Source organism: Canis aureus, chromosome 32 (assembly GCF_053574225.1).
Source record: "Canis aureus isolate CA01 chromosome 32, VMU_Caureus_v.1.0, whole genome shotgun sequence".
In the NCBI taxonomy this organism is placed as follows: Eukaryota; Metazoa; Chordata; class Mammalia; order Carnivora; family Canidae; genus Canis; species Canis aureus.
The window spans coordinates 21,868,485-21,894,989 of NC_135642.1; the positions used below are offsets into that span (position 1 = coordinate 21,868,485).

Genomic DNA, 26,505 nt, shown 5'->3' on the forward strand with positions numbered 1-26,505 from the left:
GGGGAGGAACCCGAGGCCCTCTTTCCCATTTGGACTGTCTTTCCTCCCATCACTACCACATGTTGTCCCTGCTAAGAGCAAGTCCCCATACAACGTGATACATCCCTGTCCTTTACTATATTGACTTTCTTACTGGGGAGATGACCATGACAGGCCATGGTATTTCTTCTGGAGAGATGATTCCACCTCAGTGACATGTCGACCAAAGGGTACACTAAGCCTGAGTTCTCAGGGGTACCATTCTTTATATGGCACTCAGGGTGACAGCCATTTGTTCCCATAAAATGTGTCCTTGAAATAGTGTTGGTGGGTTGGGAGGGCCTTCCCGCCACTGCTATGGAGCTTTATCTGCACCTCACCCACCCTCTTTCCAGCACCATCAGATTCTCACATCAGAAACCCAGGCTAGCAATTTATTGTCACTTTCAGGATAAGCTCTCCCTTTCAAGACCACTGACATACTTTCCTACTTGAACTATAGCTCTCCGGTGGAGAAGTTCTAGGTCTGGGAGCAGGCACTGTTTTATCCATAGGGGATAGAGACAAAACAGAGCAAATTCAAAATGCTTCCATTCTTTGGGAGGCAGGGGTAGATGATAAAGAAATGCAGACATAAGTAAAATACCATTGGATAACGATGAGCGTGACAGAGGCAAAAAGCCAGGTGAGGTGATGGAGAGTGGCTGCTGGGGCTATTTTCAGCTGGGTAGTCAGGAAAATGTTCCTGATGAGGTGACATTGGAGCTGAGGTCTCAGAAAGATGTGAGCACAGCCTACAGGCAGAGCCAAGGCCAGAGACAATGGTCGGTGTGACTGGAGTAGAGTGACAAGGGCTAAGTGGTGGAAGCTGGACTCTGGGAGGGGGCAGGGCCACATCATGGACAGTTTATGCTTGACACCCCCAGGACAATGAGCAGTAAGGCCTCTCCCAGCTTCACCATTCTCAAGTCCTAAACTAAGATTTAGAAAGTTCTTCAATGCCAAATGTGATTGATTTGGCAACCTAGGTTGTGTGACAATCAATTTAACTCCTCTTATTTTGATCGAAGTTCTTAATCATTATCAGAAAAAAACAGTTTCTGACTTTCTTATGGCCACACCTTTTCATATGTTACACACCCCGCTGCCCCTCCTCCCACAATTCTATAGCTCAAGTCTGTTAGAGGAGTATTTCTGCATGAAGATTAACACAATTCACTGACAATTCTCAATTGACATTTAGCATATGAATGGAGCCAAAAGGTCAGGAAATGAAACTCCTTTCTTCATCGTCTTTTATAGACGCTGTGCCTACCCTGGGCCCATGATGAGGAGGAGAGAGAAAGGCTAATTTTCCCTATTGATACTTCGTTGTTTCAAACTATTCCTTCTGCTGTGATCCCCCAGGCAACAAATGAAGCATTGTGAAGTGTTTCATGGTTCTCTCAATGGGCAATTATACATTTTTTAAGATAATAAATCTTGTCCATAGCGCAGCTGATTACATTCATTTATGAAAATGACTAAAAATAGGGAGTCGAAATTTCTTCTGTCTGGTTGTGTTGAGAGAATCATCAGAGCCATAAAAGAAAGCACAGCAGACCTGGCATCAGGAGAGCTGAAGCTAAGTCCAGCTCTGCTATGAGCAAGTGATGTGACCTTGAGTAAATGATGTCACCCCTCTAAGCCTCTGTGTTCTTACTGGTTTAAAAGGGAGAGGAACACTTAACAATATACTTTGTCTCAGAGTTGATGGGGCTGGTGTGTTATGGGAAGAAGCACCTCCAGTTCTTTACTTGGGAGGACAAAATATACGTTTGTTTTATTATTCATCTTTAAGTTGTACGCATTTCATATATCTGTGATATGTATGTTTCTCAATAAATTTCCAAAGCTGTCAATAAATACCTGTTGATATACTTGGCAAAGGAAACACAGTACAAATTTTCCTCTGGATCTCCTAGCAAACAGATTAAGCCTATGTAGAAGACAAAACAATTTTTCCCCTTAAATCAAAACATGTTCTTTTTAAAAGGAGTTTAATTGAAAGAGTAATCAGTGAAAATGCCCAACGAAACAAAAGAGCGTATCATACTTAGTTCGGCTTCCTCCCACCCTGGTTCTCCATTTCCCCCCTGCTCGCTTGAGGCTTCTTAGGTTTCCTTTTTTTTTTCTTCTTCTTCTTAGGTTTCTTTCCAAAAATATTCTGGAAAGCCAAAAACAGATAATCTTGAAAGCAGTAAAAGAGAAGCATATAGAAACATTTGTGTGCATACCATTTTTTTTTACATAAATGAGAGTACATTATGCATGATGCTTGATACTTTGCTTTTTCATTTATTTTGGAGATATTTCAATATCATTCTTACAGATTTAAATGCATTCTTTTTGACAGTATTTCATTCTATGGATAAGCTATACTTCATTTCACCAGACCCCTCTGATAAATACTTAGATTATTTTTGCTCTTGCCCACATTTCTGCAATAATCCTCTTTGTACTTCTATCTCCTCACACATATATGAATCTATCTAAAGAATAAGTCCCAAAGAGCAAATGATGGGTTAGAAGGTAGACCCATAAAAATTCTAGTAGGTATTGCCAAAATGCCCTCCAAAGGGATAATATGCCTTCACACTTGGTCAACAGGACAAGACAGGGCTGCTTTCCTGCCACTCCCATGATATGCGCTCTGTTAGCTGTTTTATTAACAAATCTAAGAGATGGGAAATAGTGCTTTATCATTTGAATGTATTTCTTTACAAGTGAAAATGAGGCAGTCCTCTTTTCCTCTGAATTTCCTGTTTGGGTCCATCGCCCATTTTTCTTCTGATTTCTTGTTTCTTATTGCTTTGTTACATCTCTCTATATACTAGCCCTTTGCAGTTATTTTTCAAGGTCTGTGGTTCGGTTCTCATTTGTTATTGCTTGTAGTATTTTGCCTATTGCAGAAATTTTATTTTATTTTTTTTTTATTTTTTATTTTTTTTTAATTTTATTTATTTATGATAGGCACACAGTGAAAGAGAGAGAGAGAGAGGCAGAGACATAGGCAGAGGGAGAAGCAGGCTCCATGCACCGGGAGCCGGATGTGGGATTCGATCCCGGGTCTCCAGGATCGCGCCCTGGGCCAAAGGCGGGCGCCAAACCGCTGCGCCACCCAGGGATCCCGTATTGCAGAAATTTTAAATTATTAGTTGAATGTATACATTCTTCCTATATAATATGGGGGTAGTTTCTTTCTTCGAAAATTCTTTCTTAATGCTATTATAAATTTTTTCCAAGTTTTCCTCCAGTGCTTTTCCAAGTTTGTTTTTCACTTTTAACTGTTTTATCAATATTACTTAAGGAACTTATTTAGTGTAGGGAGTGAAGTGAGGATTCAACTTTTTGTCTTTCCCCCAGATGTCTATCCAACTGTCTCAAATCCATTTCTTTCCTTTTTAAAAATATTTTATTTATTCATGAGAGACACAGAGAGAGAGGCAGAGACATAGAGGAAGAAGCAGGTTCCTTGCAGGGAGCCCAATGTGGGACTCCATCCCTGGACCAGGATCACGCCCTGAGCCAAAAGCAGACGTTCAACTGCTGAGCCAGCCACCCAGGCGTCCCTCAAATCCATTTGTTAACTAATAAGTTTTCTCTCCATGGTTTTCAAATGTCACATTTGGGGGATCTAAAAACTACTGAATCTATAAGTTGAAAACAATTGGATGGTAAATTGATAAATTTGCTAAGTCATTCTTGGCATGGGTAAAGAGCTATCTAAAACAATAGCATAAACAGAGTGTGCTTACCATGTGTACTCGCTCATTCAATCCATATAACTGTGGTATAAGGTAGGTGCTATTAGCTCCATTTACAGATAAAAACATGGAAGCACAGAGAGGTTAAGTAACTCTTCTAACCTCACACTCTTTGTGAGTGGCAAAGCCATGATTTGAACATAGGCAGGTTGACTTCAGAATCCATGCTTCTGTCTGCACTCTCTGTGGCCTCCACAAAATGGAAATCACTTTTTGTGTGTGCTTCCAACATTGTACTAAGAATTTCACTTAAAATGATTTTGCTTGCTCTTCACAGCAATCCTAAGAATTAAGCACTATTACTATCCCCATTTTATAGTTGAGCAAACTGAAGCAAAGAATAGCTGGAAGACAGGAATAGTGGAGTGGTGTGAGATGAGTCCAGAGAAGCAAGACTTTTGTTCTACTGTTAGAGCAGCAAGGAATCATAATAGTGTGTAATCAGGGCTCACCCAATTAGACTGGGTTTTCTTTTTTTTTTTTTTTTCCTCCAGATTGGGTTTACGTGAAGTTCACTGGGAGCTGCATGGGGAGTGCATGCAGGGAGGGGCTGCAAAATGGGAGTGGGGATATCAGATACCAGGCTAATATCATGCTGCAGTGACCACCTACCACAGGTGGCCATCCAGTGATGAGTCGACAGTAGCCAAATGGCCCAAGAAGTACTAGCATCTGGGGCAGCATCTGTGTGCCCGGGACAGAACTCAAGAAAGGTGCTTATAGTATTTACACTTTTCAGAGGAAACCCAAGTGTCCAGAGGTTGGGTCCCTTGCCTGTGCTCGCCCAGCTAGAAGGTGCTTCCTCCCAGCCACCAAGCCTACCCTCCTTTTTCAAACCCCAGGCAGAGTGAGGCCTTCAGTTGCTGGAGGGCTGGCTTGACAGCCTTGAAAATTGAATTTAGCAATTCCTTCACCATCCTCTGTCTTCTCGGAGTTGAATAGAAATCAAGGAGATTTAGTGGACAATGTTGATAGATGAGCTTCTGTTATATATCGTTAGGTATTTTAATAGTTTCTCTTTCAGTGTAGGTTAACTTTTCCTCAGATTTTTGCATGTTCCTCTGAGGTTACTCTGTGAACCTTTATAACTACTCTCTTGTCTTGCTGAAGGGCGAGTTCAGGGCCCTCTGTCTTCTGTCCTGCTATTAACTGCCCTCTCTCCCTGCAGATCCGAGTGATGGTGGACCTCTGCAACAGCACCAAGGGCATCTGCCTGACAGGTAGGCAGCTTGGCACTGAGCAAGCGGTGCTTGCACGGCAAACACATGTGTGAGCCCAAGGGCCAACACCGAATGAACACCTAGAAACGCTGTGGGTTATAAAAACACATGTTGGTTTACTTTTACCAGATGTTTTTCATAAGCTGAAAACCCATCATAATATAATTATGAAAAATAATATTTTTGTTATTGCCAGAGAAATATAGCCCTGGAAAATAACTAGGTCTTGGATAATTAGAAACGTGTGGTACCTTGAACCAGGGCCATTGGTGTTTTCCTTATTCACGTTAGTTTTTAAAAAAGAAAAGAAAGAAAGGGATATTCTCTTATCAGAAGCAATTATTTCCTTCCATCTTTCAGAGGGCATGCATGGAAAGTTCTAGAAGAGAACTGCTAATTAGCCAAGAAAACACCCTTTATGAAGAGTGCTCTGTGTGTGGTGTCTACTGTGTGCTAGATGAGATGGGAGGTTATGTCACGGCTCCCCTCCACTCAGGAAATCAAACGAACATGAGGGAGGAAGGGAATCAACCAGGAGGTGTATCAAGCGAAAGGCCACAGAATGGCTAATGGGTTGGACGGGGGAGGAGGATAATGCTGTTGGTTTGATCATGTACACCTGAGCCTCAAGGTGTCCTGCCTCTTGCCGGAGGGGAGAGGTGCCTGCCTCCTGGCTTCAGAAGCTGAGGGCAAGGAAGAACATGGATCCCAGAATGGTCACCCAGTTTGTCGCACCCCAGATCAAGAAAGGCCCTGGCCGGGCCCCAGGATGGGCCCATGGAGCCTGATTTCAGACCACAGCATTTCCTGCCTCTCCCCCATTCTGAGAAAATGGGGCAATGATTTTTGCAAAGTCTAATATGGAGTAAATGCACAGTTCTCGTGAGCTTGAAAACATAACCGCAAACTTTGAAGCCAGATAAAGCTTCTGTTGAACGTTCTCAGTCTCTGGCCTCAGGGCCCAGGGAGGGCCCGGTTCACAGGGCGCCAGTGGCGGAGGCTCCGAAACCCTGCAGTGTGCATCCGGCCATAAGCAACCTTGTCCCCATGACCTCTCGTCCCCTGCCGCGTGTTAGGAGCTCCGTGTGAGTTTGCTGAACCACTACACCTATGGTTTATGTAGCTGATTAAATCGGGGGTGGTGGGCTGGTAAGGCAGACACTTCCCTGGGGAACCCTGAGTCCAAGTCTGCCGCTTGTGGGGTTAGTCTGATCTTGGAGAGAAAAGCTGTAATCCTGTGGCTTCTTGGGAAATGCTAATTGAATTACTCCAGTCACATTTAGGCCTTCACAGAAAATTAAATATTTTCAGGACAGCTCAGCCCTTCATTCTGAAACTCTTGTGTCTTAAGCACCTTCCTTCCATCTTTGGAAGGCCTTTTCAGAGTCCTCCCGTGTGACAGTAATGAGTGCCAGAGATGTGCTCAGATAGATGGAATTACAGGCACAAAAGCCCTGTCGAGAGGCACAGGAAAAGCCTCTTCCTTTTTGATATTTATTATAGAAGTGGTAGGAGGAGAGCCAGGCTGCTCAGTGAATGCAGATGGAGCTGTCAATACCACTTAGGGAAGACTGAGGGGCGGCAGGCATCGCATCTGTGCTGGAAATGGGTTGAGGAGGCTATTCTTTGGCACCTCGAAATCTTGTCAAAAGCCAGCACCTTCTCCTTTCCTGCCAGCTTGAAATCGGGCCCCCTTTTACCACAGCAGGCTCTTCAATTCCAACTTCGGTGTAAGAAGTACAAGTTGCAAAGCGAGGCAGGTCCACCAGGGTAGACTGAACTGCCTGGTCTGGGGGCAGGAGGGCGACAGGACCCAGGACTGGACTGGCCACTACAGGAGGACGGGCACAGAGCCCTGGTCCAGAGCCCCAGGAAGATGCTGGCAGGGAGGGCGGCCAGAGCAGACCCCGGGCGTGGGGCCTGGGGCCTGGGGCCTGAGAACAAAATCTAGCTCTACCCTAGAGTCTTCTTTGAAAAAGCAGGTGTTCTGACTGGAGGCTAGTTTAGGTGTGACCGGGAAACCCCATTGCTGTTCCTTTTACTCCGTGCAGCTGTGGTTGCTATGGGGACAAGGACAGATGTGTGCAGCCTGTAACTCCTCAGGCAAATAGTGAGGGCAAGTCGGTAGCTAGAGTAGTTAAGAGTTTTTGTGTGCACCTGAGAAAACAGCATGCTTTTCTGGATGTATGCTCTCCTTAAGTCCAGATTTCCTTGGGATCTCAGAAACAAATCTTTTGGAATAGCAGGTGTCTTGAAGAAGGCAGGTTCCTGGGTAATTCTTTCCTGCCAGTGGATACTGCATGTGGGCTTTTTGGAAAATCTCTAAACTGTCATGTTACTGAACTGCTTCTCGGGGTAGAGGCGCTTCAGATCCACAGTGCCTGTCCTCTTTACGGCCATGTGACTCTGGCACTAGTCACCCCTCCTTATCCTGTACCCAGGTAGACATTAAGAATGGATCACACCCGCCACTGAGCATAGCCTCCTGTAATTCTTTCCTGGCATTCCAGAAAGCGGTACTCATTGATTAGAATTGGCACTCGAAATAAAACCTACCTGCCATCCTGACTCTAATTCTTGTCATGGTCCAAAGTTGAAATGCACCAAATACATGGGATGGGACCAAAGATGCAGTTTAGCAGGGACGTATGAGGAAAGGTGCCTTGCCAAGTTAGGTGCCCTGGGACTGGCCCACTAGTTGGTGGCGGGGGCAGCCACAGAGGGTGCACGGGCACTCGTAGGGTGGGGATGGGGCCTCAGGGCTGTGGCCAGTACGGCATGTGGTAAACTGACAGACAGGCTGTTCTCAGAAACAGCTGGTGGAGCTGGTCGTGTTCTCACTCAGCCGGCCTCACTGAGCAGCTCGTCTGTTGTGTTAGAGTTGGGAGATTCCAGCCCCACGTGTGAGAGCTAAGGCCCTCTCAGGCCATCCCTGAAGGACAGCCAAGGATTCCTGACTCCCAAGGGAAAGGGGAGCCACACTCCCTTTGGCTGGAGCTCCCGTCTGGCCTTGAAGCTGCGGCTGGCCTGAATCCCAAGCCCCGGGGAGTCCCTGCCCGGAATAGGAGAGGAAGCGAATCGGGTCTATGGACCTCACAGCTCACGGGCGGGCGGGCGCCAGGCCTGGCCTGATCAGGCTGATGAGCTGCGCCTTTTACTAGCTCTTTCTAAAGCGGCAGAACCAGACCTCACTCTCTGACAGGATGCTGTTTGCATTTTTTTATTTGGGGGCTTCTTTGTTTTCCTCTAACAGAGAGACTTTGGGAAATGTGTCCCCATGGCCCCTGTGGTCACTGCTGCGCTCAACAGGTGTCTTGGGTCTGACAACGCCAGTGGGACCCTGCCCTGGGGTGAAAGGGGAGAGAAACCATCTCCTGTGATCTGGAATGGCCGAGGCGGCGGGGGGGGGGGGGGGGGGGGGGGGGGGGGGGGGGGGAGCCCGGGGCCAGGGCCCCGACCCAGAGACTGGAAGTGAGGCTCACACTTCCTTATTACTCCTTTCTCGGATCTGCTGTGAAATGCTTCTCTCTGCTAGTAGCAGAGGCCCGCTAGAACTTCTCTGAGAGGAAAGAGGTGAAGGGGTGACCCGTGACTGTAAGGATAGAGGGGTGTCTTGGTCAAGATAGGGGCCCGGGGGCAATGCAACCTTACCATCCCGGGGGCTAACGCAGCAAAGTCCGGGACAGTCCGCGCCGTCCCAGTGCTGCCATCTCGTGGTCCCATCGTGTCAACGCCAGTCACCGCCTCTGCTCGTCATTCTCTGCAGAGGGCACCGTTTCCGTCCGTCCGTCTGTCCGCAGCCCTCTAACTTACATAACCAGGGGCGTTGTGGGTCTTAGATTTCAAGGAGAGAAAAGACTCCAAGTGGCTCGGCTCCTATAGCACCTGCCCACCTGTAACCGATTCTGGTTGGGAAGGCGGGAGGGGCCGTCAGAGCCCGAGGCCTTTGCAGGCCCCGCGCAAGATGAAAATGCGGGGCCCCTTGTTCAAGAAGCAAGAAAAGGGCTTCCTCCTTTCTTAGAGGGCTTTACTCTCCACCTGCTATGGTGGGGCTTTTTATTTGCTATGCAGTGTCACACGGCTCAAGGCGTGGGATGCTCACCAAACGAGCACAGGCTCTCACAAGCACAGGAGACCCCACTCTGTGACGAAGCATGCAGCGCACGTGTCCACCCCTGGCCTGCCCTGCACTCGCAGCCAGGCCTCCACGAATGTGGAAGGTGACAGCAGTCACAGACCGGGCGGGGAGTGGGGCAGATGACTCAGAAGCAAGAGAGGCAGCAGAAAACTTGTCCTGGGGAGGCCGGGAGGCAGTAGGAGGCTGGGCCACATATGAGCCAAGGCTCCAAGTCCCCAAGACATGCTCCATGATCCCAAGGGGCCAGCCCTCCTTCCAGTGCCAACGTGAGCTTGGCTGTCCAGTGTATCCCGAGGGGTTCTGTTATGCAAGAAGAAAAGAGTCAAGAGCTGAGAAAACAACCTGAGAAAACAGTTTTCTACCGGCCCAGCTGGCACATATTATTTGACCTTTGACATTAGTATAACAACACATATTTAGGGTTTCTTTCAGGCGCCAGGGCTCCTGGGCAGCTCTGTCGGTATCCCGAACAGGCATTGGGTTCAAGGCTCGCCATCACTATAGCATCCTGCTTTTGAGCTCTTTGAAAGTTTTGTCTCCTTTCTCTTCTGTAATTCTCTTCTCCATTAGTTTCAGGGCTCAGGACCCCCTAGATTCCCTCCTATATCTGCAGTTCACTCTCTCTTTCCTGGTGCCTCTCCTATCACTGGCCTCCTTCCAGATATGATGTGTGTCCCCCTTCTCTCCATCCCCAAATTTGGCTCGACATTTTACTCTCGCCTCCAGATTAATAACTCTCAGGCTTTCTAGGGTCAGGGGCCCCTTTAGGGGTCCATTGGTAGTGACCAGTTCTTTTTCCAGAAAAGTTCCAAGTCTGGTCACAGGTACCCAGGACCATCTGCTTCCAGTCACCTGTGGTGCCTGGTGAAAATGCGTGTCCCTGGCGCTCACTCTAAATCCAAGTGAAATTAGAATCTCCAGCTGGGGTCTGGGTATCTGCATTTTAACAATTATTCTAGGTGATCCTGTGGACTCAAATGACTAAGAACTGTAGCCATAGGTGTCAAGGAACCTCAGGTCAATGTCAGGAAACCCTAATCTAGACATTTCACCATAGTGACACTCTTGGTCATGGCAAAAGTGTCCTAAATATACAGCTCTGGCCAGGACCTCTCTCCAGTACTCCTGCTGCATGGAAATGGTCCTCAGATCTCTTGAAACGTATATAGATGGCCAATTCCTGCCTGTTTACTTTTTTTCTACCTTTTTTCTGCACATCTGAATTTGGCCCCATCTGTAGTCAGGAATGATGATTGATTTCTTCTGTAGTCTATCAATAGGTCACATCACCTCCTTGCCTGTGTATGTTTTTTATTGTTGTTAAAGATTTTATTTATTCATGGGAGACACAGAGAGACAGAGAGGCAGAGACACAGGCAGAGGGAGAAGCAGGCTCCATGCAGGGAGCCCAACATGGGACTCCATCCTGGGTCTCCAGGATCAGGCCCCAGGCCGAAGGCGGCGCTAAACCGCTGGGCCACGGGGGCTGCCCTCCTTGCCCGTGTATGTTGAAGCCTGTGTACACACACGTATATACACGCGCCATCTGGTGGTAAAGTCATGTAGCAGCCACAGGCTACCTCACCCTAGACCATGTGGTGCCCTTCTCAGCAAATCATTTTTGCCCAAAGTGGGACTGCATGTATTGAAAGCACATGTTCAGACTCTTCTTCCAAGAATCCTCATGTCTCTTTCCATCAGTATCCTTGGTTCCCCATCATCTGAGATTCCTCGTCTTTGCCCCTTGATCTTACCCAGACATGGAGCCCTGCTCATTCTTCTGCTGAAATACCTCTTAAACTTCTAGTTTTCTCTACAACTCTACAGTTCCCAAACAATTTGTCCACAGCCTTGCCCCTAATTTTAACTACAAAGATCCTCGGGGTGTTTTCTTTTTCTCTCTCTCATCTTTTTCCCTAGTTGTATTTAACTTCCATCTACAGGGAGGATCTCAAAAACACACTGATTTCACAGTGTTATCCCCCACTTAAGACCTAGTGTAGCTCCCTACTGCCTTGCAGATACCACCTATACCTCTCTTCTTGGCATTCAAATGCTGCTGCCCCACATCCTCCCCACCAAGGACTTACTCAGCCTCATCTCCGCATATGCCAGGTTGGCCAGTCTTCCTCCTTTCTCTCACCCTGAATCATGCAAGTTCACACCCTGTGGCTTTGTTCCTGCTGGTGTCCTACCTGGGCTGCCAGGCCCATTATTTCTTCAGGGCCACAGCTCTAGGCTCACGCTCTCTGGACGCCTTCTCAGCCTGCCGTGTGCCAGACTGCCCCGGGGCACCTTTGAGGCACTGCTTCTCTGTAACTCCCTCCCTCATATTTCATTGTGGTTTCAGAGTGTCTACCTTCTCCAGCTAGATTGTAAACACGACAGACACACGGACCAAGACTTCTGCTGTTTGGCAGATTTTAGTGCATGTAGTAAGTGCTTAGTAAATGGTGGTTTTAAAAGTCACATACTTGGATTTGTAGAAAGACCTTTCTACTCCAACATGGGTGTCATTATATATGTTCTAGAGAAACAAAAGGACCTCAGCTTCTCATGTCAAAAACCCATTGGCTTGTCTGAGTGCTTAAATAAAATAATTGACAAAAAGCGTCTCCTGTGTGTGGAAACAAAATTGTTTTGTTAGATTATGTGTAAATGGTTCATCTGAACCCCTTAGATCCTCAGGTAATTATACACTAAGCAAGGTGTTTGTTACCTGATCTGGCCCCTCAATTGTTCTCAGGCTATTTCATGCAACAGAATAGAAACCTGAGAACCAGCTCTGCTTTCAATCCCCTTGGTGGCCTGGAGGGGATGAGCTGGCTGGGTGAGAGCCCTTGGGACTGCTTTCTCACGACAGCCAGGTCTCAGCCCTGCAGTGACAGCATGCCCATGATGCTTACCTGTGCCAGGGCTGCACCAAAGCCCTCCTGCCTTGTTACCAACCTCATTAATGAAGCTAATTGCTTGATTGATAACTGATTTACAAATCTATGGTGAAGCCCACTCAGAAATTATTCTTAGTCCATGGAAACCTGAGCAAAAGTGGTTTGGACTGGCTAGTTGCTTTTAAGGATCTTTTAAGTGAATATTCTGGGTTCTAAATAAAAGGCATGGAGCCTATGCTTAGAGCCAGTAGATGATCAATACTTATAAGGGGAGAAGGTGCTCTTTGATTGAGGGGTTATGGTGCTGACTTTGCTTCCTTCCAGCCATGCTTTTTCATCTAAATTTCTTTTTCTATTGCAGGACCACCTGGCCCACCAGGTAAGAACCCATGGATTGTCCTACTTTGTGGGGAGGCTAGTTCCCTAGGACCCCTCAGAAGGGACTGAGGCGGGAAATGGGGAAGAATCTGGAGGCAGTCTTGACTATGAGTGTGTCCCCCTCCTTGTCTCTACCCAAATCACCAGCTCTCCTGTCTCCTCCCACTTGAGAACCTGCCATCAGTCTTCCCTGTCTGTCACTGCATTATGTGGGGGCAGCAAAGGTGGAAAAGGCAGGAGAAGATCTGGAAAAGGGATTGATGCCTGTCCAATTTCACTGGCTCAAGAAAATCATGTTAACTTCAGTGGAGATGTTTTAAGATGTGCTTACTTCCCATGTTTTGATGCAGGACCTGCGGGAGTTGGCGGGTTACCAGGACACAATGGCTCAGATGGACAGCCTGGCCCCCAGGGCCCAAAAGGAGAAAAAGGAGCAACTGGAAAAAGAGGAAAAATGGGTATTTTGGCAACTTTGCTAGATAACTTACTGCTTATCTCAAATATTGCTTTTTGGCTGGGCCAAAGCTGGACATAGAGGAGAGAACATGTTGCGTCTTTACATGCAGGACTGGTTTAATTCTCTCCTGGAAGCTGCTGTGTGCTGAGGCACCGAGGGCATTCTTTTGAGTGCAACACTGGTTTATATCTAACCAGAGAGTGGCCTCCTTGGGAACTGATTCCCATCTTTCTGCTTGCTCTGAGGCAGGCTGACAGGTGGAAGAGGCGGGAGCAGGGAGCCCTGGGGAGGGACCCTCCAGGAGCTGTGTGGTGGCCCTGTGTGCTGAGGTCCCTAGTTCTTTTGAAGCTCAGGTCTTGCCCTGCGCTCTCACTACCTCCTGCCCAGCAAATCCTTGTGTTTGAAATCAACTGATTGATGTCAGTCCCTGGGTTTTCTGGGCTAGAGGAATAGCTAGAACCATCTGAGTAGCAAGGTAGCATCCAGCCTCCCTTAGGCTGGTTGGCACTCACATCATGTGTCCAGGCAGCACAGGATGATGACACAGTTGCAGCTGGCATCTCTGAAGGAGTTCTGCTGCTCTGCCGTGAGTGGCACCATTGCCATCCCCCAATCAAAGCCCTGGAAACACCAGTGTCAGATGTGTCCAGGGAGCAATGAGAAACAGGGGCTCATGCAGGACCTGGCGGGAGGCTGCAGGACAGGGTAGGTAAGTTCTGAAGGGCTTTGAGCACCCATCCTGGGGAATCCCTGGAGAAGGCCTGGGAGATGCACCTGAAGTAAGCTGGCACATGGCCTCGTGGAGGCTCCAGTGCAGGGAGTAGAGAGACTTCCCCAGAGAGACTCTGGGAAGGCCTGTACCCACAGAGGGTACAGACTGTACCAAACCCTCCTGTTTATTTTCAACCTCTAAGGTTGCTACACCAACTCACCTAGATAGGCCCTGGACTAGAATAACTACTAGAACATTCTTCCAGATGGCAGTAACCTCTTCAAGCACCTCTGCTCTTATTACCATAAGCACTTTACACTTGATCTTAGCCAAAAGGCCGAGAAGCGATACCATAAGCACTTTAAATAAGAGCTGGCGGAAAGTGGGAAAATTGTTAATTGGCTCTGCCAGTTGCTCATATTCCCGGGGGCAGCCTCTGTTGAAGATGGGCCCACACGGTCCAAGTCAGCTCAGTCCTCCAAAGGCCAGCCATTACAGCTTTAATTACGGAGCAGTAATGGATCCTTACATGTTGGATAATAATCATAATTATGAATGAGCGTCAGCGTTGAATAATGATGGCCATCAGTGTGCAGACATTTGGTTTATCCCAGAAAGGCCCCAGAAATGTAATCTAGTCCTAAGGATTCAGCAATGAGTATTGTGAGGGCCAGCTCTGAGGGGGAGAAAACCACCATGCTAGCCCTGGGTATGGAGCAGGTGGGAACGGGGGTGATTTTCAAAAAGTTTACAGAGCCCTGGCTTTGAAGAGGTGTGTTTGATATGCAGCCCACGACCCAATGAAGCCAGGAAAGAAAAAGTTCATTCATCTCTGTAACACCTTTGTCTGTGCCATGTGCTGTTCTAGATGCTGGAGATCCAGAATTGAGAATGCTGACAAAATCCTTACCTTTGTGAAACTTATATTCCAACCCAGGCTAGATTGCCAATGAACAAGCTAAATCAGTGGAAAAGAATCATGTTACATGGTGCTAAGTGCTACAGAGAATATGGTGGCAGGAGAGGGAATGACAAGTGTGGGGTGGGAGTAGGGATGAACCCCAGGGAAGTCCCCCCACCCAGAAGGGACCTTTGAACAAACACCTGGAGGGAGGGAGAGAGGGAGCTGTGGGCTATTTGGGGAAGGGGCTTCCAGCAGAGTGTGTAGGTGTCCAGTGTCCCCACAGGGTCTGAGGAACAGCAAGACAGCCAGGGCGGCCAACAGAGGGGAGCCAGAACGAATGGGGTGGAGTTGAAACCAGAGAGATAGCCCTGGAATGAGGTTGGCCCCGGGGAACCTTAAGAGCTGTGGTTTGTACTCAGGGCAAGCTGGGAGGATTGGCAGCAGTGCAGAGAGCTACCCTGCCTCACCAGGAAAGGATCACCCAGCACCCAGGCCGAGGGAGGCTGCGACAGGGCAGGGGGAGGCAGTGGCAGAGCAGGGAGAGGGGGCCTGATCTGTTCTTCAGGGGGGGTTGACCAAATCCTTGGTCTCCTAGGGGTCCCACGGGACGCCCTCTGCAGCTGTCTCCCAGTGAGGGGGGCCTTTGGGAGTCAGCCCCATTAGGAGAAGCTTCCCACTAAGGTTGAGCAGAGAACTTGAGTCACTAAGAGCCCACATGGTCGTCCTTGCCCCAGGCCAGGGGAGGGGAGACTAACACCATCCTAGATGGCAAATGCTAAACTGATCTATCTGAGAGCCTGGTGCTAGGGAGAGGTTGTTGGAAGCTCTGCTTGGCTGGCCATGGGCCAGCTCAAGCTCCGACCCGGACCATGAACACCCATGCGAGGGTCCAGTCACCCTGCCAGGGCCCTGACGCTGTGCTTTCCCTCCTCTGCTTCCTTCCTTAGCCCTAGGGTTGGTTCACATCCTACCCTCACCCAGGGTTCCAGCAGGGAGAAGAGAGCGGAGCTAGTCAGGGGCCTGGGCTCTCTGTTCTGAGAGCACGGAGAAGCCGCCGAGGGGTTGCAAGTAGGAGAGAGTGACGAGGTCAGGTCTGCTTCACTAAAATGACACTGTGGCTGCTGCGTGGAAAGACAGCAGAGGAGCAAGGACAGAAGCAGGGAGCTGGTTCACAAGCTACTTGGTGTGTAGGTAGAAGGGATGGCAGGCCAGGGTCTGGAGACAGCAGTGGAGCTGAGTGATATTCTGGGGGGAATCAGCCGTATCTGGGGGTGGGTAGATATAAGGAGGAAGGGAGAGGAGGGCGCCAAGACTGACTTTGAGAGCTCTGTCCCTGATGACTGCCCATTCCTGAGGAGGGGAGCCCCATATCAACTCAGGCCCAGGAAAACAAGCATGGCTCAGCATGAGATGTGCTGAGTCTGATGCCTTGAAAAGTCCTGGAGGGGATGTCGGGGGCCTTGGAGATGCAGGCAGGACTACAGTCAGAGGAGACCCTGGGGCTAGAGGTATATGTGAGGAGACCACCTGAGGTAGGGGCCATGTGAGCATGGGCACCGTCACTTTTGGAGGGAGCTAACAGGAGAGGAGGGCCTGGGTTGAGCCCTGAGGAGCAACAACATCGAATGACCAAGAAGGAGGGGGATGAGCCAGCAAAGGAGGCCAAGAACGGGACTGAGTAACAAGAAGAATACCAGGAGAGAGTGGGAACATCTGTCAGCAAATATTTATTGAGCAGATTCCCAGCAATAGTGGGGAAACAAAACAGATGCATCCCATCTTCTGGTACTTTCCATCTTTGGTGGGAAGGCGGAAATTAAAAGTCGATAATCAAGTATGTCTGCAATCACGATGTGAGACACCCATTTAAAGGAAAGAACTGGGGGTTAAGAGACTCGGTCCAGAGAGGGAGGGTCAGGGAGGGAGAGTCCAAGGTCAGACTGGGAGGATGGGAGCAGGCAGGGGGTGGCCCAGGTGGAGCGCACAGCACCTGCGGAGGCCCCACAGGTGTGGCTGTGGGAAGGGAGGTGGGGCTGGAGGCAGGGACCAGGCCCTTCCGGAGCCTTCTGATAAGTCATCTGGGTCTCCTGGTTAGCTCCCAGGAAGGCACTGCAGGGTCTCATACAGGATGTGACCTGGTGGGCCAGGATCATGTCTATGTAGAAGAAAGTGTTGTGGTTCCAACTGAGCGTTCCAGGATCCTGGTTTGCCTGGCTGGGGTGGGAGAGAGGAAGAGTGGGCGTGCATTCCAGAAAGAAGGAACAACAAGTGCTATTTCTAAAAACAGGAAAAAGAGCCTGTGTTCCACAGAGACAAGACTCAGGCTGGACTGTGCCCTCTAGCAGTGATCCTCTGAACAATAGGATGCAAATAGCTAATATTTATTGTCAGGCATGCTACCGAGTACTCTCTATATTTTTCTCATTTACTCTTCAAAACAACCCTAAGGAGATGCATATTTTTGTTGGCCTTATTTTTTCCAGATGAAGAAGGCCTTTCTGTTTCTCAAACAGGCCAAGGTCCTTGCCCCAGGACCTTTGCACTGCTGTGCCCACTCCCTGGAATACTCTTTCCCTATTCTTCTTGCAGCTGGTCCTGGTGCAGGTCTCAACTCTACTATCATCTCTCCTCAAGTTTGTCCTCAAGTTTGTCCCCGACCTTTGTGCCTAGCTCCTGCCTCATGAACATGGTCACATTCTCTCTTCTTCCAAAACACATATCCCTTCCCGGAAATTCTCTCCTTGCATTTGCTTGTTGATACACTGATGGTCTGACCCCCTAGGCAGAATTTGAGGTCCATGACAGCCAAGCCATGTAAATCTTGCTTAGTCCTAACCTGCGGGACCTGGAATACCCAGTGAAGGGGGGATGGGCAATTAAGTCTTTGTTGACATGAATGGACATAACTCGTCCAATGTCACAAAGGTAAGAAGTGGAGGACTCGAACCAGGTCTCTCTGACTCCCAGACCCCTGCTCTTAAACACAACTACACTGAGCTTCTAGGCTGGAGGGGCTGGCCCCAAGCTGTGGGAGCAGCATCGCTGGAGGTGCCACAGAGCAGGAGCAGACGGGCAGAAGGCCTGGTTTTGGGAGCTGGTGCCATTAAGTCTTACAGGGAGCGCCAGAGGCTGCCAGCCCTTCAGAAAAGCCTCCAGGACGTGTGCAAGGATATGCACATAGTTCATATGCACCGTTTAGTGAATAATTGCCCGGCAGGCATGCAGAGTTGATTTTGCACCTCTTATTTCCTGCCCTCCAGGCAGAAGAAGGCAATGGAAGGAGTCCCAGAAGCACCTGCCTTGGGTCCCAACTAGCTCCGAGGCCTTGGACAGGTCACTTCACCATTGAGGCTTGGTCTCATCTGTAGACTGAGGAGGTCGGGTTCCCACAACTCTGACATGGTTTCCATTTTCTAAATAGTCTCCTCCAGTGCTTGTCCATGAAGAAAAGACCATGTCTTCTATATTCTATTATTTGGTACAGCTCTCTGCCAGGCTCAGGTGAGGCTCTGTGAATAATTGACAAATGAAGAATGCGTGCGTGCATGCATGAGAAGAGGAGAGCATACTTTCCATCCATGAGGGCTGCCCCTCCAGGTGAAAGAGAAGATGTATCCCACACACAGCTGTTGAGTAGTAGCTGGTTATTCTGACCAGAAGGAGGCTGTAATAGTGCACAGCAGGTAACACTCCCAGAAGAGAAAGCTCAATTTCCCTGTGCGCATAATGGACAAATAGGACCCTGTGTAGAAGACGGGTTGTATAGTAGGGCTAAGTGTAAGGGGAGAGAGAGAAGTGTGATCAACATCTTAGAAATAACTAGTGGGGAGCTGTGGAAGGTTTGGCAGGGGCAGGAGAAGAAGGCCTGGCCTGGGGAGACTGTTAGTGACACTGCCCGGGACGCTAGAAGAGACCCAGGCTAGCCAGATGCCTGTCTGCGGGAGGTGGCAGGAAGCCACTGTGGGCTCTTGAGGAGATGAAGAATGAGCAGAAACCAGAGTATAGAGCTCTAGCCTAGCCACTGTGTTTGGGAAATTGAAGTGTTGGAGATAACCTTCACTTTCTGATCCGGCAATGCCAAGAACAACAGTGGAATAGCCTGGAGCCAGAGCCTGAGGGCATGGTTTGGGCCCTGGCTCTTCCACTTATTTCCTCTGTGCCCTTGGGCAAGCTACTTAATCACTCTGTGCCAGCTGCCGCCTCTGTAAAATAGGAACAATGGTAATATCCACCTCATAATGCCATTTAGAAGATTACATGAGAAATATATATAGGGCTGAGAATAGGACCTGACACATAGTAAGTGCCATATTCATGTTAGCTATTGTTTCCAAAAACTTGGTTTCAACCCAGAAGGGAATCTTAGTTGAAATGCCTGTATTCATTTGAAAACCCCAACTTAGACTTGGAGAGAAGAACTAAAGAGACGTAAATGTGGTCCATCTTGCATCTTCTGTGTAGTTTGGCATTCCCTTGCTTCAAAACCAAGCATTTGCTTTTTTTTTTTTTTTCCCATCTGTCTCTCACTTTCCCACTAAGGGTTAATTCTGCATCGTCTTCTCTAAAAATCCTCGGGAAACAGAGGAATGCCCTCCTTTTTATTCACTCCGATCTCAGGACTGGGTTTCGGGCGACCCCCTCTGGCCCCCTCTGGCCGCCCTGCCTCAGTCAGTGACAGCCGGTCCTGCCAAAAATAAGCCGCCCTCCCTCACCCCCTGCTGGGAAGATGCTGGCGTTGGAGTTGACCCCCGACAACAGCGTGCAACCCCCAACTCTAAAGCTGGTGAGACAGTTCGCGTTGAGTGGGCGCCACCGGGACGGAAAACACGGGGATGGGCTTCCAGCCCCCGCGGCGGCCGAGCCGACTCTGGCCCTTCTGGTCCACAGAATGTGCTGAGCCCAAGCCCCCGGGGTGCCCCCCAGGGGTCGGTGGTGCCAGGGCCTCCGAGGGGCCAGGCCCAGGGCCAGGGCACGGCCAAGGGGGCCCAGAGGAAACTTGGTGGGAGGCACTGGTCCTAAGAGAAAGACAGACCCTATGGAGACAGAAGGGCCCCCGCCCGTTCTTCCCGAAAGCTGCAAAACGATCGCGCGCACCCAGCTCCGCCGCAATATATTCTGAAGCAAAGGTCTTTAATATCTTGAGCTTTAGAGACTCACCCTGGGCGGGGTGGGGAGGGGGGCGGCTTTGTAACAGCTGCGCTCTGGTATGAAGCTGTTCCTGTCTCACACATCGTCGGCCTCTTTGAGAAAGAAAAGGCACAAGAGGGAGGAATAAAGGGGAAATCGGATGCTGATGCAGAGAGGCTCTTTGTGACTAGAATAAATGCCCGGAAAAGAGAAGCCTGAAGTAACCAGAAGACACCATTTCCCAGAGCACTGCCCAATCTGGGTCATGTGAAACCTTTAGAAGGTATCAGTTATACTGGGTGCATTGTGCTGGCTGGACTCTATGGCAACGTTCTAGTCTTTTGTGTCCTTCAGATAATGTGCCAAATCGCCTATTTAAAATCCCAAAAAAAGGACGTGTCTTCCTATGCAGAGGCCCCTGATTAAGGACTCTTCTTAAGTGAGTGAACCACTTTGCAGCAAGCTGCCATCCTAATGACTATGGGCAGGGGTGGGGGGACCCGGGGCCACGGGTCTTCAGTGTTGCTGTGAGAGACGCATTAGCAGCCCTGCCCCTCCCAACAGGCCTGGTTTGCCATCTATGGGACTGAATCCATGCTGGGCAAGTGCCATCACAGGGGGGCTGCCCCAGCTCCTCCTCACATCCTCTCCCACTGTGTCCCAACACCTCCACCAGTGTACGATGCCCCAGCATCACCACCAGCAGAGGGAGGAAACTCGGGCCTCCAAGCCCATGCAACAGCTGAATTTCATGGTTTTTCTGAAGATGTGGTTTTTATGGTTGGCTGAAATCTAGCAAACACTTCTTTGTTCACTGCATTGTCTAACAGTGATCAATACTTGAAGGTTCTTGAGTACACTGCTGTCTTCCTTGGGGTGGTCCATGTAGGGTCCCTTGGATTTGGAAGAGAAAAGACCACGTTGAATATTTATCACACCCAACATAAAGGAAAGGGTGATAAGAGCTCCAGATGTAGGTTTTAGGGAATATTGCCTCTGATGGCAGTGCAGAATATTCCAGTACATGCTGTGATATGATGTGACATAATAACCTTCTGACTGATGACAAGGACTCGAGAAGAACCAATCAGGTAGCATAGAGGGGCTTTTAGGGTGGAACTCGAGGTTAATCTGCATGATCTCCAAGGTGCCTTCCAATCCTGAATTCTCTGATTCTCTAGGCACAGTGGGGATGGTAGGAAGTGGGGATGGAGTGGGTCCAGATTTTAAAACCTGGAGTGTTAATCTGGAGGGAGGACAATTGCAATGCCAAAAGGATGACAGCTGGGAAGTGGAGACTGGGTAAGTTGATGAGCATAAGAGAGAGGTGGTGAATGGGCAGTCACTTAGCCAGAGCCTATAAGAAGAAGCATGGTGGGGGAGAACTTGGGTGGCTCAGTCAGTTAAGCACCTAGCTCTTGGTTTCAGCTCAGGTCATGACTCAGGGTCATGAGATAGAACCCCACATTGGGCTCCATGCTCAGCCCAGAGTCTGCTTGAGATTCTTTTCCTCTCCCTCTGTCCCCCCTGTCCCTTCTCTCTCTCTCTCTCTCTCTCTCTCTCTCTCTCTCATTCTCCAATAAATAAAAGCCTTCAAAAAAGGGGGCTTGGACACTAGCAGAGTAATTATAAAATAAAATTAATGGATCCTAAGCCCTCTTGGTTATAGAGGTTGAGTGGAACTAAAGATCTGTTTGCACTAAAACATGCTCTGGCTCTTCCTTGTGGCCTGAGATCTCTGCCACTTTGAGCAATATCTCCAGGAAGCCGTTGTGAAAATGAGCATGTGGGTCCTGCGTCTAGAGACTGTGTTAATAGAGTCCTGTGTGGCAGGACTTCAGCACAGTGTTAGGCAATCCCTTTCCTTCTCAGGCCTCCAGTGTCCCCATGCTCAGGAGTTCTAGTAGCTTTTTTAGAGGTTCCATGAGATTTTCTACAAAAACAATCAGCTACCTGCAAATAAAGGCAATTCGAATGCATCCTTTCTGATCTTTTTGCCTTTTCTTTCTTTTTCCTTGCTTTATTGCACTAGCTGGGACTTCTGGTGTTGTGTGAAATAAAAGCGATGAGTGTTGATGCCCTTGTTCCATTCCTGACCTTAGGGAGAAAACATTTAGTGTTTCATCACTAAGAATGAGGTTTGCTATAGGTATTTCATAGGTATTATCTTGTTTGATAAGAATTTTTTTAAGAATGGGTGTTAAATTTTACCAAATGCCTTTTCTGCATCCACTGAGATGATCCTTTTCTTGCTTAAATTGTTAATGTGCTGCATTACATTCACTAAATGATTCAAATCATGGACTCTATGTTGGCAGTGAAACTGCTTTCACCTCTCATTAACATTTCTGAAGCTGGTTTTTAAGCTTAGTTATGATGGATCCACAGCAGCCTGACTCTTGGGCTAATTTAAGCTCACAGCTGAGACAAGGACTTTTCCAAGGACTTTACCTGATATCACATCTTTTTCTGAAATCTCTCTGCTTTGACTGGTAGGAATGGAGCCCTTCCCCTGTGCAAGCACTGAGAGTTGTATAGCAAACTTCCTGTTTGTTTTTTCCCTGCCTTGTAGAATTTCACCCTGCCGATCATTCATTACTCAGCCAAAGACTCAAGGAGACCCCTCTGAAGTTCTCCAGAGCTCCATCTACACAAATACCTCCTTCTGTCTCCTGGATCCCAGCCACCTCTATCTCCCCAGGCTCTGGCTTTTGTCTCCTCACCTCAGTGAAATTGCTAGGCTCTCTTTGGGTACCACTCCCTGTGTTCTGGAAACTACTTGCCAGCAGTGACCAGGGCAATCATATCATGCAACTAGTTTGCTTCCTTTCTCCTGGGGATCAGAATGCTGTGCTGTCCATAATCCATGCTGAGATGGGCCATTGCATAGACTTTTACCCATTTCTAACCATGAGGGGCAGGTCTGCAATTCCTGAAGTTATGGCTCCCCATGAACAGAGGCAGACAGTCCACCCACTGCATTTTGTTCACACTACCACCATCCCTCTTAACGCTTGTGCTAGAGCAACTTTACCTGTTTTGCACTTTTGAGTAAAAGCATTTTGCACTGGAATGTTACAGAAGAGGGCACCCGTGGTGGCATTGGAAGATCTCTGCTGCTCACATAGTGGCATCAGTTATGACCACTGTAAGCCTGAGTCCCAGCTTCTCAAAAATGAGAGTAAGGATGATTTACCCACCTGCCACTCCAACATGTTGTGAGGGATAAACCAATAACGTGGGAAATAACACTCACCCTTCTAGGGCACCAAATGTAGTCATCTGAGCGCTCCAACCTTCCTGCGTGGCAAACTTTTGCTCAGGCCTTACCTTCCTTCCACTCTTGCTGGGATTGCCCCCTTTCTGGACCACTCCTCTCTCCAACCTGTTGGCCTAGCCAAAGGTCCCTAAAATATTCAGAAGAGCCACCTGGAAATACAAGTCTTTACTGAGTTGATATCATGCTGCTATCCTAAAATGGTCACAGAGTCTTGGGTATTTGGTTGTTGAAGTTCCTTCACCTTAAAAGTACAATGTGCAATAATAGTACAAAGCTGCACACACCAGAATAACTTGAACTACAGGCTAAAAAATCATTTCTCTCCTTCAGGGCTGCCTGGAGCCACAGGAGCTCCGGGGGAGAAGGGAGACCGTGGTGAGCTGGGCTTGACTGGACATGAGGGCCCAGCAGGGCCAAAAGGAGACAAAGGAGACAAAGGGGACGTGTCCAATGACGTGCTCCTCACAGGTAAGGGGCTGGCACATGGGCTGTCCCCAGGTGAACGGGCCCAGCGACCAGCCTGGTACAAAGGCTGCTCCAGTCTTCCTTATCTGCTGTAGTGCCCACCTGCTTTGCAGCCTGGTTTGGAGTTCTGTGCCTTCAAAAAGGGGGAAACCATGAATGTTATGCCAACGTTGGCGAGACCAAATCTAAGATCTAAGCATAAGTAGTTTAGATAATTCCAGTCTAAACACCATGATTAGATTGAATTAGGATGGAGGGAGCTTCCTTTATTCCAAATAGCTATTAAGTCTAGCACAATGTAGAACAAGACAAAGAAGCCAGCAATTTAAGATACTTCAGGGGACAACTAACAGAAAGCTCAGGCATTCTCTTCCCAGTCCAGGGAGGGTCATTGAAGACCTTAGGATCTTTGTCCTAAGCCTTTTGGCATACAATTAGAGCAGACATGGTTGCCAATCTCCTTTTTCTGGTTTCCGGCAGACAGTTGGCATCTGGGAGGGTGGCAGGGTTGTAGAGACATAACAAACCACAGAAAGTCACATGGTGGAAAGAGTAGATGACAGCTGATGGTCATGGAGGAGGAAGAGGCCGAAGAGTTTTAAAAGCACAGTACTTCAGAGACCATTTATATCATAAAAACCTAACTATCCTTATGTATTCAATAAATATTTTTGAATGTCAAAGAACACCATTTATGAGTCAGAGACTTTGCTAGTAGCTGGGAATATGAATATGAAAGTGAGCGAGACAGGACATCTGTCCTGAAGAAGCTAGGACACTAGGATGCTAGAAGCTTCTGAGCAGAAGCTTGACCACTAGGTGATGAGCACTAAGGAGGGTTCTTGATGGGATGAGCACTGGGTGTTATACTATGTGTTGGCAAATTGAATTTAAATAAAATATTTTAAAAATAAATTAAAAAAAATAAAAATAAAAATAAAAATAAAATAAAATTTAAAAGGTAGAGCACTCACGCCAGTCACCTATGAGTCTCATAGGCAAGACAGAGAGGATGAGATTCAGTCAGAATCATGAGATTCTTCATTTGAAGAAAGAGGCTCAAATGGTTAAGCTGCCTGCCCAAGGTCAAGGGTAGGCAGGCTCCCCTGATTTCTTCTAACACACAGAGCAGTGCTTCACATACCTGGCAGCATATGAGGAGGCTTTAAAAATTATGGATGACCAGTCTCCCCACCATTTTGACCTAACTATTTTGCGTGGGGTCCCAGCATTAGAATTGTATCAGAGCTCCTTAGATGATTCTAATAAGCAGTCAGGGTTGAGATCCTTCAACATGGCCAGTGACATGAGCATGAGCTTTGTCTCGAGACATACCTGAGGTTGAGTTCCAACCCTATTCCCAGTTGTGACCTTGGTCCAAGTACCAAACTTCCCCAAGACTTGGGTCACTGAGGAGCTACTAATACTGTCTCACAGAATGGTTGGGAAGAACGATGAGGAGGAGATTTGTAAAATTCTTCGCACAGTTCCTGGCACATAGTTGGAACTTAACATCCACTATGGGTGCTTCCTCAACTTTGCATGGACAAGTGCTAGGACACAGTTATGTCAGGGAAGGGGGGCTCAGCAATCCTCCCTGGAGCTACCCATTGTCCTTTCCCCTAGGAGCAACCCATCTCTGTTTATGGTGCTTGAATCAATCTCTCTCCCTGCCCCCTTCTTTCTCTGCAGGTGCCAAAGGTGACCAAGGCCCTCCTGGCCTCCCAGGACCCCCAGGCCCTCCAGGTCCCCCAGGACCTCCTGGAAGCAGACGAGCTAAAGGCCCTCGGCAGCCAAACATGTTCAATGGCCAGTGTACAGGTCACCAGCCCCTGCCCCTGCCCCAGGGAGCCCACCTCTTTGGCTAATGATCCCAAACTCTCAGGCTTCACTCAGGCTTTGCAATCAGAATTTTTTAAACAGAGGGAGGAGATTTTTGACTGAAGTGAGAGATCCCCCTTGAGACAGGCTGCTTGGGCAGTCTGCCCTGAGGGTGAGAACTTGTAGCAGGTTTAGAATTGGGCCTCCTCACCCTCCCGTCTTTTATCACCAGCCTGTTTCTCTTCCTTGCCAAATCCATCATCCCTTCCCCTGAAACAGTCTCAAAGGCTAAGCCATTCACTCTGGGAGTGTGAAGGGCTTGGCTGATGATGCTGGGGAGATGAGGGGGAGGTTCAGCTTGGTTAACTCCCCACAGTACTACAGTTCAGCCCTCACCACCGCTAAGCTTTTCATGCAAACCACGCGTGGGGCACAGCACTAAGTGCTTAGTTCATTGGATTCTCACAGCAGTGTCATGACACAGGAATTGGTATTGCCGCCAACATACAGATCCAACACTGAAACCCCAAGGAGCTGTGTAGCTTGCCCAAGGTCACTCCATTAGTAAGTGACGGAGCTGGGATTCACGTCTGCCTGGCTCTGAAGCTCTGCTCTTAGAGAGCTTTCCTTTCAGAGATGGAAATTCTGACTTTGAGATTAAGCCAACCAAAGGCTAGGGACACCTGATCTCTGGAAGGCCAAGGGACTTATTTGTTGGCCAGTCTGTGACAGAGGTGGCCATAGGATTGAAAGCTAATTACGATGAAGGGCCATATGAATGAAAAACACTTCTAATGTGATGCTAGAACTTCTCCCCAGAGTGGTGACCTGGGACCTACTCACCTGCTAAGGCCATGAGAGGGCACAACTTGATGCCATCACTTCAGTGGCAAACAGAGAAAGGAGGATCCTGCCTGGAGTTTCTTGCACACTCATTGTGAATCTCACTGCCACTTCCCTAAGCTGTCTTTAGTTTTGTTTGGTGCCCTATTTTTGCAGGAAGACATTTTGGGCACACATGCTCAGCTGTCAGAGTGGGCAAATCTGTGCTTTCAAAGATGTCACCCCCCTCACCCCCCAGTCAGTGGAAACTGACTATAACTCTGCCCAGCAGTTAGTTCCATGACCCTCTGCCACCCACTCCATTAGCACCAGCTCTTTGTTCAGCTGCCCTCAGAGAATGAGCTGAGCTGCAACCTTCGCCTGGGAGAAGGGGGGAATCTGACCCGGGCCTTTACAGAGTCCTGGTTTGCCATAGGCTGTGGCAGCCAGGACACAGGTGCTTGGAGGAGAAGTACCCGTCCCTGCCTCACCTGCGTAAGAGGCT

At 48.5% G+C, this 26,505-nt stretch overlaps 1 protein-coding gene across 1 annotated transcript in view; it reads left to right on the forward strand.

Annotated features, from left to right (window-relative positions):
- The window catches only part of GLDN (gliomedin), a 63,845-nt gene that overhangs the window by 26,960 nt on the left and 10,380 nt on the right, over nucleotides 1–26,505 (forward strand). The window contains exons 2-6 of the mRNA XM_077881103.1: nucleotides 4,954–5,005; nucleotides 12,396–12,413; nucleotides 12,763–12,870; nucleotides 23,223–23,360; nucleotides 25,050–25,178. Coding sequence (XP_077737229.1) covers nucleotides 4,954–5,005; nucleotides 12,396–12,413; nucleotides 12,763–12,870; nucleotides 23,223–23,360; nucleotides 25,050–25,178 — 445 coding nt within the window. The remainder of the gene's footprint in view (nucleotides 1–4,953; nucleotides 5,006–12,395; nucleotides 12,414–12,762; nucleotides 12,871–23,222; nucleotides 23,361–25,049; nucleotides 25,179–26,505) is intronic.